The 13,973-nt window shown below is 36.6% G+C and overlaps 1 protein-coding gene across 1 annotated transcript in view; it reads right to left on the bottom strand.

Moving 5' to 3' along the window:
* Nucleotides 1–13,973, bottom strand: part of LOC106074432 (protocadherin-like protein) — a 148,839-nt gene that overhangs the window by 114,790 nt on the left and 20,076 nt on the right. The window contains exons 10-15 of the mRNA XM_056015951.1: nucleotides 10,934–11,128; nucleotides 10,642–10,768; nucleotides 9,635–9,707; nucleotides 7,930–8,095; nucleotides 6,353–6,457; nucleotides 5,123–5,280 (exon numbers count right to left, since the gene is read on the bottom strand). Of these exons, the coding sequence (XP_055871926.1) occupies nucleotides 5,123–5,280; nucleotides 6,353–6,457; nucleotides 7,930–8,095; nucleotides 9,635–9,707; nucleotides 10,642–10,768; nucleotides 10,934–11,128 (824 nt within the window). The remainder of the gene's footprint in view (nucleotides 1–5,122; nucleotides 5,281–6,352; nucleotides 6,458–7,929; nucleotides 8,096–9,634; nucleotides 9,708–10,641; nucleotides 10,769–10,933; nucleotides 11,129–13,973) is intronic.

The raw sequence follows: 13,973 nt of genomic DNA, 5'->3' as shown, positions 1-13,973 counted from the left end.
GCGGTACCTTTCTCCCTTCAGCTGACATTTCAGGTGACATCGTTAAGTGACATCTAAGATGACATGTTTAGTGACAAACCAAATGTTATCACATCGCCACCATCTCGGCCCACACAGAGACAGCCCCCCCCCCCTAAAATAATAGCACCCTTACATTCAATGTTGTTGGGTTTTTTTTCTTTATCACCCCTATACACACACTTTACCGCTCAGGTCATCTTTTTTTTTTTTTTTTGTGGCAACCAACAGAAACTTACTAACTTGAGAAGATATAAAATTCACAATACATACGAATTACAATGACATATTCCGTGATCAAGAATATAATTGGAAATCAGAGAATGATCAGCCTGAATCACTGCCCTGGCATTATAATCATTGTAGTATTTAATTGGGAAAGTCTTGACATAATTTAGCTTCGCTAGCCTTTGAATAAATTTACTTACAATAATTTTTGAATAATTTAATTAGGATAGCCTTTGTGTTATTTATGTAGGATAAGTGCCTGAGTAATGTAAGTAAGGTTAGTCCTTACCTTCTACAGATGGGATAAGTCTTTGTTGCAGATAGCGTGAACTTTATATAAATTTCTATTCAAAAATTGTTTTATAAAATTGAGATTTAGCAGCCATAGACTAGCTATCCCTCTAGTATTCTACAGGCAAAGGTTCCCATAATCATATTGGAGTTCGCCACAATATAGAAATAAATAAATAAAACCTAACCATTGAAAACGTTATGGGTCAGTGAAATGACCTCTCGTCACGATAAGAACTAGGACTAGTCTTACAAATTACAAATCTTTCAGATTTTATAATCCGCCGTTGCAAATTTGTCTGTATGGTAAGCTTTTTGTTTTAAATGGACTTTTCATGTTTCATGTGTGGTGTATGTGTATAGCCATGATGTTTGAACTGTATAAAAAGATAAAGTTTTATACTTTTTGATGTTATGTTCAAAGTTGTCGTTCGCTTTACATTGGCGTATCCGGGAATGGGTGCAACAGGTGCCTCTTTCTCACTTTCATTCAATGTGCCATATTATATATAATGATATTTTGAGGTGTAATATTATGTTTCTTAATTTTATAAACAATGCCCCCTCCCCTCTACCTTCTGATATTTTATGAATCTGTAAATAAATGCTACCCCAACACTGTTTTTTTTTTCCTCTGAGTTTTCTGAATGTTTCCGCCCCTGCACGCAAGGTTTACGTAGTGTTCAGACTTTGTTCTGCTTCTAGTGGGTTTAAATCCTAGCTGACGTGCTCACCAAAAAGTGTGTGTGTGTGTGTGTTCGTGCGTTATAATTTCACTCAGTGTGTCCGTGACGTCACTTCCTCCCTGCCCGCTTCCTGCCATTCGTTAACAAAATGGAGCTTACAGACTGCTGGGTACATTATATCATAAAAGAGTTCAGGTGTGGTATGAAGTTAATTTAAGTCTTGTTGAAAACCGATCAGCAGTGCTTTTCTTCCCCCCTCCCCCCCCCCATCCCTTTTTCAAAAGTTCCAATCAAGAGCTACGCCACTGGACAGCTAAGAGGATAAAGCAGTTAAACTGTGAATGAGGATTATATATTACGTTTCCCTTTCGAAACGTTCGATCTATGGTGTAGATAGTGTCAAACGCCTCTTCTTTTATAGCGTACGGCGTAGGAGGGTGCCGGGTGGCTAGAACAAGCTTGAGGCTTCAACATGTTCCACTGGAACTATGAGTCTGAAATATGCTCCATTGGAACTATGAGGCTAAAACATGTTCCATTGGAACTATGAGACTTAAACATGTTTCATTGGAACTATGAGGCTTAAACATGTTCCATTGGAACTATGAGTCTTAAACATGTTCTAGTGGAACTATGAGTCTTAAACATGTTCTAGTGGAACTATGAGTCTTAAACATGTTCTAGTGGAACTATGAGACTTAAACATGTTCCATTGGAACTATGAGTCTTAAACATGTTCTAGTGGAACTATGAGTCTTAAACATGTTCTAGTGGAACTATGAGTCTTAAACATGTTCTAGTGGAACTATGAGTCTTAAACATGTTCCACTGGAACTATGAGTCTGAAATATGCTCCATTGGAACTATGAGGCTAAAACATGTTCCATTGGAACTATGAGGCTTAAACATGTTCCATTGGAACTATGAGTCTTAAACATGTTCTAGTGGAACTATGAGTCTTAAACATGTTCTAGTGGAACTATGAGTCTTAAACATGTTCTAGTGGAACTATGAGTCTTAAACATGTTCCACTGGAACTATGAGACTTAAACATGTTCCATCGGAACTATGAGTCTTAAACATGTTCTAGTGGAACTATGAGTCTTAAACATGTTCTAGTGGAACTATGAGTCTTAAACATGTTCTAGTGGAACTATGAGTCTTAAACATGTTCCACTGGAACTATGAGACTTAAACATGTTCCATTGGAACTATGAGGCTTAAACATGTTCCATTGGAACTATGAGGCTTAAACATGTTCTAGTGGAACTATGAGTCTTAAACATGTTCTAGTGGAACTATGAGTCTTAAACATGTTCCATTGGAACTATGAGTCTTAAACATGTTCTAGTGGAACTATGAGTCTTAAACATGTTCTAGTGGAACTATGAGGCTGAAACATGTTCCTTTGAAATTCTGAGGCTAAAACATGTTCTAGTGGAACTATGAGTCTTAAACATGTTCTAGTGGAACTATGAGTCTTAAACATGTTCCATTGGAACTATGAGTCTTAAACATGTTCTAGTGGAACTATGAGTCTTAAACATGTTCTAGTGGAACTATGAGGCTGAAACATGTTCCCTTGAAATTCTGAGGCTAAAACATGTTCTAGTGGAACTATGAGTCTTAAACATGTTCCATTGAAACTATGAGGCTTAAACATGTTCTAGTGGAACTATGAGTCTTAAACATGTTCTAGTGGAACTATGAGTCTTAAACATGTTCCACTGGAACTATGAGACTTAAACATGTTCCATTGGAACTATGAGTCTTAAACATGTTCTAGTGGAACTATGAGTCTTAAACATGTTCTAGTGGAACTATGAGTCTTAAACATGTTCTAGTGGAACTATGAGTCTTAAACATGTTCCACTGGAACTATGAGACTTAAACATGTTCCATTGGAACTATGAGGCTTAAACATGTTCTAGTGGAACTATGAGTCTTAAACATGTTCTAGTGGAACTATGAGTCTTAAACATGTTCCATTGAAACTATGAGTCTTAAACATGTTCTAGTGGAACTATGAGTCTTAAACATGTTCCATTGGAACTATGAGTCTTAAACATGTTCTAGTGGAACTATGAGGCTGAAACATGTTCCATTGGAACTATGAGGCTGAAACATGTTCCATTGGAACTATGAGGCTAAAACATGTTCTAGTGGAACTATGAGGCTGAAACATGTTCCATTGGAACTATGAGGCTAAAACATGTTCTAGTGGAACTATGAGGCTGAAACATGTTCCACTGGAACTATGAGACCTAAAAATGTTCCACTGGAACTATGAGATTTAAACATTGTCTAGTGGTACAATGGTCTAAAATATTTTGGCCCAAAACAATAGTCGCTATAAACATTGATAAAGGCTGATAAACTAAAGGACATCCATATATAGTTCAGTGCTTCAAATTTTGACCTGATTAATATCACCGCAAAATTAACCCTTGTTTTCATCGCCATTGCTTTTACCCATTGCTCCTGTATATTCCTGCTCTCTATAAAGCTGAACCAAATGCTGATCATAAAGCTATTGTACTATGTTAGATTTATTGCTAAGTGTTGTTATTTAATGTTTTGTATGAATAAATATTTATATATATATATTATCTATATTTGTTTTATATTTTATTAAACTCTATGTTCTTTTTTTTAGTTTGAAAAAAAATGTTGTTTTAAAAATTATGTCTCCCAATAAAACAATTTGATTAAGATTTTGTTGTGCTCATTTTTATGTGTGTTCATAGTGTACGTGTTGTGTTGTGTGTGTGTGTGTGTGCGTGCGTGCTTGTGTGTGTGTGTGTGTTTTATGCCTAAGTCTTTATCTGTGCTAGATGCTGAACCGGTATGATTGTAGACATTTGATGTCAGAATGTCTTCAAAAGAACTCAAGTTCGACCTCTATGTAAAACAGACGCAAGGTGTTTGTTATAAGTCTCAAATAAGAAATAACTAAATCAAATTCACATCTAACTAGCAATAGACAATTTGGAAAGCTTCTAAATTAATAAACAATTCAAAGAAAGACAATTGTGTATAAAGTTCTTGCTGTACATTATATGAAACAAATTCTTGACATAGATTTCATGAGCGATAGTTTACAAATTAAATGTAAACTTTGACAAAGGCTGAAAGATACCAGGAGATAGGACAAAATACATGCACGATTTTTAGTAACAATAGCTATTAAGCAGGTAATATAAGGAGCTAGTGCTAGCATAATGTAACTGCTTCATTAAACTCTGATGACATATTAAAATGGTGTACTCTAGCTATGTCTAGTAGAAACCCATAATCCGTAATGAGAGTCTATGAATGATACGGCAATAACACAATGGTAATTTAATTCTATAAGAGAAGGTTGTCCAAATGATAAAATAAGAGAATGATAACTACGAGATGAGATAAGAGAAATGAGTCTCAATATAACTAGGCAATAAGACAGTGATAAATAATTGTGATGTCTCAATAATAAGAAAGTAGGACAACTGTATATAAGTTTAAGATAAGAGAAGGTGGACTTGTCGATGAGATAACTTGAGATAAAGATATGATAAGAGAAAGTAGTTTGAATGATAAGACAATGGTAAAGAAAGAATAAGAGAAGTTTTATTTTATAACATTTATTATACAACATGCAGTGGAAGAAGCTGAAATGTAATAGGCGTTAGTGGGTTAAAGTTACGTCCATCGTGTGATATTTTAACCCTTTCCCACATCTTTTAAAGTCTAAGACATGAGCTATGACTGATTGTGATGTGTCAAACTTTAATGGTGGGGTCCAATTTGGAGCAATTAGTAAAATCGGCCTAAGGCCGGCCCTGGTCTGAAAGATAAGATGAAAAGACAATGGGGGAGTCTAGATTGAATAAGTCTGAACATGTGTGGCCTTCACTGACCTTGGTTTATCGCGAGTCCAACAGTTTCTAGCGGCGCAGCATCTTCCCTTGAAGAAGTTGACGATTAGGTCGCCGTACCTCCACAGCATGAATGTCAGCAGGCCCAACATCAAAGCACCAAGGAGGCTGGCGAGGATAATCCAAGGCAAGTTGGTGTCCTGCAAGAATTTGTCCCATCCATTCAAAAGATGAATTTAATTTTCACTCTAATTATTCATTACCTTTTTTAAATCATAAACATTTTATTTTTGTTTGGCTCTCGCAGAAATGTTTCAGCTCGTCCACATACTCAATAAAAACAACTTCTTATGGTTTGGGCAAAGGAGATTTGTGAAATGAGGCTCTATCAAGGTATATTTTCTTTCTGTCTCTATTTTCCCATTTCTTTATAAATTTTTATAAATGGTGAAGTCGATTTCCTCAATATTAAGCTAAACGTCAATATAAATTAAAATCATTGCACCAGATACTCATAATTAATAATTATAATAGTCGAACAGCTAACAGCATATCAACCGAGCTAGCCTGATGTATGGCGAGCTAGCCAGGAAAACCAGTGGCTTGGTAGAATTTAAGTCATTGGTTAATATGCATGACTAAATGCATGACGCGTAGGACGTAATCTTCTTTTTTTGAAGTAACGTCTGTATTATACAAGATAAGATAAGTTGATATACTGTTATCTGTTAGAATGAAATGCTTTTAGCTGTAAAGCTGATAAGCTGTTAAACTAATAAGCTGTTAGCTGTTAACAGCATGTTAATACCATATCAGTTGAACAACTTATCAGCTTAACAGCATATCAGTTTACTGCTAACAGTATATCTGTTTAACTACTAACAGAATATCAGTTTAACCGCTAACAGCATATCAGTTAAACCACTAACAGAATATCAGTTTAACTGCTAACAGCATTTCTGTTTAACCACTAACAGAATATCAGTTTAACTGCTAACAGCATATCTGTTTAACCAATAACAGAATATCAGTTTAACTGCTAACAGCATATCTGTTTAACCAATAACAGAATATCAGTTTGTTTAACTGCTAACAACATATCTGTTTAACCAGTAACAACATAATACATAAAGTGCCAGCAGCACAATAGTTTTAATTGATGACAGCTTAATGAAACTGATGTAACGTGTCAGACAGTGAATGAAAGAATGACGACTCCCTAACGACTATTTCTATACTAATTGAATGATGTAAGTAGTCAAAGAAAAATACCTCTTTCTTCTGGATCTTGGTGGTTGTCGAGGCGGCTGTAGTATGGGTTGTGTTGGGGGCTTTGGTTGACGGCGTGGTTGTCCTTGTCGTAGTGGTTGGACATGGCTGCAGAAAATGTTGAGCACATATGACTGTCTCATATTTGTATTGGTTTTAAAAAACTTAGGACGTAACAGTTTTGGTGTTTTACTGAATGTAAAAAAGTAAAGTTACTCTTTCTGAACTTTTCGATTTATAGGGGAGATGATGTCAAGGTCATTTAATTCTGTATCCCGAGGGTGTTTTGTGGCCAACCCAAGGACCAACCCGTCTTTACATTTTCTCAACTCATATGTCAGGTGTCCATTAGAGCAGGTTCAGTCATAATAAAACCCAGTCTTCACCTGGATTCACAAAAGTTTAGATCTACTAGTTAGACTACAGATGTTAGCAGATCATTGTTTCTTGCTTTTGGTGAAATGTCAAAATGTTATTTTCTAGTCACATGACCATGTTTTTCGTGGTTCCATCTCTATTTTGTTATTGTTATTGTAGAAATGCTGAGGTGGAAAACTGTAGTCAAACTGAACTTCCATTTGTTGGGACCAACCACTAAAATTATCTTATCTTATCTTATAAGTCATTTGAAAGAAGAATAAACTAAGTAATTGAATTACGAAACTACATTAAGTAGCAGCTACCTTCTGTTTTTACAAAACTACATTAAGTAGCAGTTACTGTCTGTTTTTACGAAACTACATTAAGTAGCAGACGTCTGTTTTTACGAAACTACATTAAGTAGCAGCTACCTTCTGTTTTTACGAAACTACATTAAGTAGCAGCTACCGTCTGTTTTTACGAAACTACATTAAGTAGCAGCTATATTCTGTTTTATATTCTACTTAAACCTACTTGGAGAATGTTGCGTCTCTGCCAATGTACAGAAGATATTTACTATATAGTGATGACTAGGTTCCGCAAGGTTGTCATTGCCGGAAGTGGTAATGGATGTAAGCACTCCACTACCTATAAAATGCTTCTTAATGGCATGCGTCTTAAATAGCTTCTGACAACCAGGCCTAGACCTGGCCTTCACGTGTGGCTCAGATATTGAGTCCAGCGGAACTGTTCTCGCTAACAGGAGAAGGGGCAAAGGCGATAACTGGCGCCTTAACCAGTACGCTTCAGGCAGGAGGGGCTTGTTAGCCATGGCTGGCTACCCACCTAGAGAAGGAAAACTCTGAATCCAAACCTCTGTTGCCTTGCAGCTTTACCTAATCATGGGAAAGGCTTCGTGAGTCATCCCTGGGGAAAAATCAGGAGCCGGCGACCTTTTGGCAGCTTGCAGCATCCAGTGCTACACCCTGGCAGAACCTGCGACGCCACTAACCCCAAACTGTATTGGCACTGATGTTTCTTTTGATGCATCAGCTGCGTGGAGAGGGGGGGGAACTGATGTGTGGGCGACATTGTTCTCACCACAGCTAATGCCCAGGCATTCATCTCATTTCCATGAGATGATCCATAGTCGCTTAGTGACTGAAGGAGGCCATAGATAGTTAGTTAATGATAACTAGCTTTTTCAACAATCAACTTACAGTGAATCTTACACTAATGACGGTAGGGTTGATACTCTTAAGAGGCCCTGGAGTCTGACCTCTGTCATATGCATAGGCGTTGAATGTTATGACCGTGCCCGCTGGTTCAGGATTTTGAACGATGACCTCCCCACCGGTTCCGACGCTGACACTGCCACCAGACCCTCTATTAGAAAAAAATCAATAAAAATGCAAAATATAAAAAATATCCCTTAAAAAAAAAACAACAAAGCATATCTAAGGGAAATAAATACAATTATGTCTCTCAATAATGTAGGAGATATTTCCCATATTTGATGTCGAACAAAATAAATAATTACCTGTAATGAAATGACAGATTGGTTATTGATTCATATTTTTAGGTACAATAAATAATTGTTTAAATTTCAGCTTATATAAGATAAGATAAGATCAGAAAATGGGTGTGGGAGAAATGGCGTGTACAAACTTTGTAAAAGACAGACAGAGAAACAGAGTGATTAAATATAAGCTTTGTAGAAAACGTTTTAGTGTCTCAAGCAATTCTAATACAAATTTTATTTTGGCTTTACAATTATCTACTAGAATATATATCATGTATCATATATATCATGTATCATGTATCATATATATCATGTATCAAGTATATCATGTATCATGTATATCATTATCATGTATCATATATATCATGTATCATATATATCATGTATCATATATATCATGTATCATATATATCATGTATCATATATATCATGTATCATATATATCATGTATCATGTATCATATATATCATGTATCATGTATCATATATATCATGTATCATATATATCATGTATCATGTATCATATATATCATGTATCATATATATCATGTATCATGTGTCATATATATCATATATCATATATATCATGTATCATATATGACATGTATCATGTATCATATATGTCATGTATCATATATTGTATATATCATGTATCATATATATATATATATATATATATATATATATATATATATATATATATATATATATATATATATATATATATATATATATATATATATATATATATATATATATATATATATATATATATATATATATATCATGTATCATATATATCATTTATCATGTATCATGTATCACATATAGATCTATCATGTATCATATATATCATGTATTGTGCATCATGTATCATATATATCATGTATTATGTATCATGTATCATATATAGATCTATCATGTATCATATATATCATGTATCATATATATCATGTACCATATATATCATGTATCATATATATCATTATCATGTATCATATATATCATGTATCATATATATCATTATCATGTATCACATATAGATCTATCATGTATCATATATATCATGTATCATGTATAATATGTATCATGTATCATATATATCATGTATCATGTATCATATATATCATGTATCATATATCATATATATAATGTATCATATATATCATGTATCATATATATCATATATCATGTATCATATATATCATATATCATGTATCATATATATCATATATCATGTATCATATATATCATATATCATGTATCATATATATCATATATCATGTATCATATATATCATATATCATGTATCATATATATCATATATCATGTATCATATATATCATATATCATGTATCATATATATCATATATCATGTATCATATATATCAATTTTGAGCTTACTGATAGTAGATGACGTTATTCTGCTCTCGTGCACTATCTTTGTCAGTGGCCTGGATAGTTCCCAGTTTGGTTCCTGTTATCATGAAAACAAAAAAAAGCAAAAACATTATTATCATAAATACCTTTCATTAGAACATTTTACTGGCTAACATAATCAATCGTACAGTGTGTAGAACAGGGGTTCTTAACCTGTGGGTCGCGACCCCCTTTGGGGGGTCGATTGACGATTTGCCAGGGGTCGCCAATGACCATCGAAAAAATGGATTGTTTTGTCTAATCTTCTATTGCTGTGTATGTGAGCAAAAAGGGGGGGGGGGTCGCGGCAGAGTTGGGGATTGTAAAAAAGGGGTCGCCGATCTTAAAAGGTTGAGAACCGCTGGTGTAGAACAAGGTGAAAGCCTCAAATGGATCCAAAAATGTTTGGTTACGAGAATATAGATTAGGAGTACACGCAAAATGAACAAATGAAAGACAAAATCTAGAAGATTGCTGAGCCGAGGCTCGTCATAGAAGGCTTAACCACTGACCTGCGACGTCACAACCGGTGGGCTATACGGACCAGTAGCTCATCGTACAGGCCTGCGTCGTGGCAACACGCTATTCGTCTAAACTGCCCACAGATTGCGACGTTGCAAGTCAGTGTATAGGCCTTCTACGACGATTGTTTTATTAGCAGTTGTTTTATAAGCCAATGCTTTATAAGCCATAGTTCCAAAAGCCATTGTTCTGTAAGCCATTGTCCTGTAAGATAGTTATAAGCCATTTTTCTATAAGCTATTGTTCCAGATGTTACAAAGTTTCTTTGACTGCATTCTCTGGTATTTACAATTCATTCGATGGACGAGTTTTACTTTTTCGCCCAATGAAATGCTTAGCCATCTACTTCCGAGTCTTCTGACAGGAACTCGTCCTGGAATCTGGGTCAACATTGAACTTCCGGGTGAAAGGTAATCAGTTTGTTCCCAGCCCCTACTCATTCAGCGCATACCCTTGTATATGTTGTTTACCTTTAGCTGTGCACTCTGTGGTGGCATAGGTGTAAAAGTGGTTGACGAACACGGGAGGGTTGTCGTTGCAGTCGACAAAGGTCACGCTGACATCAGCGGTGGCGTTAAGCTTTCCTTTATCTGAGACCTAGATTTAGACATAAGTATAATATTAGTCATTAAAAGTAGTCATGAAAAAAAAAAATCTCCTGGCTGCACTTTTAAATAATAAAGAAATATAGTTCTCTTAAGGCGTATTGAAACAGTTACAAAAAGACGCGCCCTCTGTCTAAACATACAATGAGCTACTGACCTGGACTTTAAAGATCTGGTTAGGTGGCATCAGGGCAGGGGGGTCCACATCGTAGTCAATGAGCGTCTTCAGGTGTCCGGAATCAGGATCGATGCCAAAATAGCCGTTACCATTATACATGTCCGGCCTGAGTGACCATCGCTGTACGTCCTGGGTGTCCTCGTCAGTAACTTGGTAGCCAGGGTCAATCTCTCTCTGTTCAAATACAGATGTTATAATGGTTCTAGTTTATTTAACACACCCGATCAGACATGCATGTGGTTACGAAGCTTGTATCAACTCACTCTGTCTCACTGTCTGTCTGTCTGTCTGTCTGGTACAAAATTTGATGACGTTATTTCTCCCACTTCCTATTCTTAGATCGAGTTCAAACTTTGCGCAATTATTTATTGTTTCTAACAAAACATGAATCAATCAAAAAGTAACCAACTATTCGTTGGTTTTGTTTGTTATTGAAAAGGAGAAATAAATCTTATGGTATTAAGATATGTGACTGTAAATATGGAGTTCTTCCCCTTAGATACCCTTTATATTTACGAAAGTGTTTGTTTTTTTAGTCTGCTTGTTTCGAAGATGTAAATACGATTTGCCAGACACTAAATCAGCGTGGATAACGCAAATAAAGCACTCAGCGTTTTATGTGTAGAAAGCAGCCCCAATGACGTATCGCGAGTGAGATGCGGGTCGATGCCACTTTTTGTTCTGGATACGCGGTGGATGAGTGGTGAAGCGTTCTACTACCAAACGGAGCGGTAAGGAGTTCAAATACTAAGATTTTTTTAAGGGGCCTAACTGAGTCCTATCATCTCTAATGGGTACTTGACATTATCTTATATATCATAGACGTTATTTCAAAACAGAAGATAATTACCTACCGCACGAATCCCTGCGTCAGTCTAATAATAATATTAATAAATGGCTGCTTGGTCTGGACTGTCGTTCGGATTTATCGATGGTCCCAGGTTCAAACCCTGCCCGCTCCCATCCCCCGTCGTCCTGCCGGAGGTTTGGATTAGGAAGTAAATTATCTTCAACTCTAAAGGAACATCCGAAGCATGTCAAACATTTTACAAACATAAATGACGTCCAGTCTGCTAACTGGGGAGGTGAATGCGGTCGGTAGTTAAGCAATATGACCTGATGATAACCACTGCCTGGTCGTGCGCTGGACAGTCTTTCAGTCATCTCGACTGGTAGAGGTCGTCAAGAAGACCACCTGAGTTGATAATATATAAGGCTTGTGTTCGAGTCCGAAGATTAGTGAGGAAAACAGTATTTCCCGTGGCTGCGCAGCCCCAGCTGTGACCTACATATTTTGCCACATCCAGGGCAAGCATAACCATTGTCCGCAGGTGGTCAATTTAGATTTTCTTTTCGTCGTCTGCGTTTGTCCTCGGCAGCAGATTTTTTGGGGGGTCTCAAATGTGTATCCCGCGGCCTTGTAAGTGACCTCCAGCTGTCTCGTTCTGAGGCCGCATGCAGCCAGGTGCTCTCTTCTATTTCAGCCAAGGAAAGTTGACGCCTAAGCTGGTCTTTGAAGCATTTCCGCGGGGCTCCTCTGAGTTGATAATAATGGAAGCGAAGTTATGGGATAAGCGTATACCATCCAACTGTTTCCTAAATGAATGAAAAGTTGACTATTGGCCACTAAGAATTCTGTGGGTTAGAACATATTTCTTGTTCTTTCACGGCATTAAACGAGCAGATCACTTGTGTTGCAAGAAACAGTCCGTGTAGATAAATAACACGACAAAAGACTCGAAGGGAAAAAAAACGCCTGGGAGAGAGAATCGTATCAAGGGAAGTAATCAACATAATAAAATGTGTATAGAATAAAACAGAGTTACTGAACCTTACTGACTTGGAGGGAAAAAAAAAATTATTTGAAAATTTGACTCACGTAGTAAAAAAGATCGTTTGATACAGACTACACTATTTTTAACTCTTTCTCTCCGTAATTATTTACCACATTCTGGTATGAATCAACGTTAATATCGTCAGTTAGGAGAGAAAGAGTTAATATAGTGAAAACAACTGTGTAATAATTAAAATATTTCTTAATGTTGTGTCTGTTCTGTTTATGTGAATGTTTCTGCTGTGTTGTTTTAATTTGAGAAAGGAGTACTTGCAATCTCAACAAATTTTAAAGAGGATCAATAAAGCAGTCTTAATCATCACGTCTGAAGGCTTCAGACATTGCCAGTGACAGATCATTATGGAGACAGCTTGCCGCCCAATGCGCCGAACGGCGCGGGAGGACCTAAGTCTAAGTAAGTAATCATCACGTCTTTAAAAATACAATACAGTTACATTTGAACTTTGACATTTATTCTTCTGTAAGTCAAAAAGAATCGTGACTGCAGGCCTCAACACTAACCTGCTACGTCTCAACCTGTGGGAAGTGCCCAGTGAATACAAATAGATCGTTGCTACGACGCAGCTCTTTACGACGTAGCAACAAGCTATTTGTCTCCACTGCCCACAAATTACCATGCCGCAGGTCAGTGTTGAGAGCAGTTGAGGCCCTACTTTAAACGTTTGGTCTCGGTTCAAGCTAAGTCGTGTTGGATGAATTGCAGAAGTGAGAACCACTGAGGGATGAACTGGAGATGAGGGGCAGCTTTAACTCTATCTCTCCGTAATTATTTTTCCACGTTTTGCAAGGAATTCTTCATTTCGCTCATTACTATTTCACTCCCCCTGTTATGATTGGGCTTCAATAGCTTTGTTGTTTGGTATCAGAAAATTTGTTGCTCTGTTGCTGAGCTACAGAGCTAGGCAGGCCTTAGAGTGGAACCCCCAGGGAACAAGACGCAGAGGAAGACCAAAAAGAACATGGCGACGCAGTGTACTTGAAGAAGCAGAGAAGACCGGGAAAAGCTGGGACACCATCAAAAAGCTAGCAAGAGACCGTGGAGAGTGGCGTGTTTTTGTCGAGGCCCTATGTTCCATGAGGAACTCAAAGGAGTGATGATAGAAAATTTGGTATAGAATTAAAGGGGAGTGCATGTTCTTTTTAAATAATTCAAAGTCAAGTTTT

The sequence above is a fragment of the Biomphalaria glabrata genome, chromosome 17, assembly GCF_947242115.1.
Source record: "Biomphalaria glabrata chromosome 17, xgBioGlab47.1, whole genome shotgun sequence".
NCBI classification, from domain to species: Eukaryota; Metazoa; Mollusca; class Gastropoda; family Planorbidae; genus Biomphalaria; species Biomphalaria glabrata.
The sequence above is the reverse complement of the archived record's forward strand: the minus strand, read 5'-3'. Positions and strand labels throughout refer to the sequence as shown.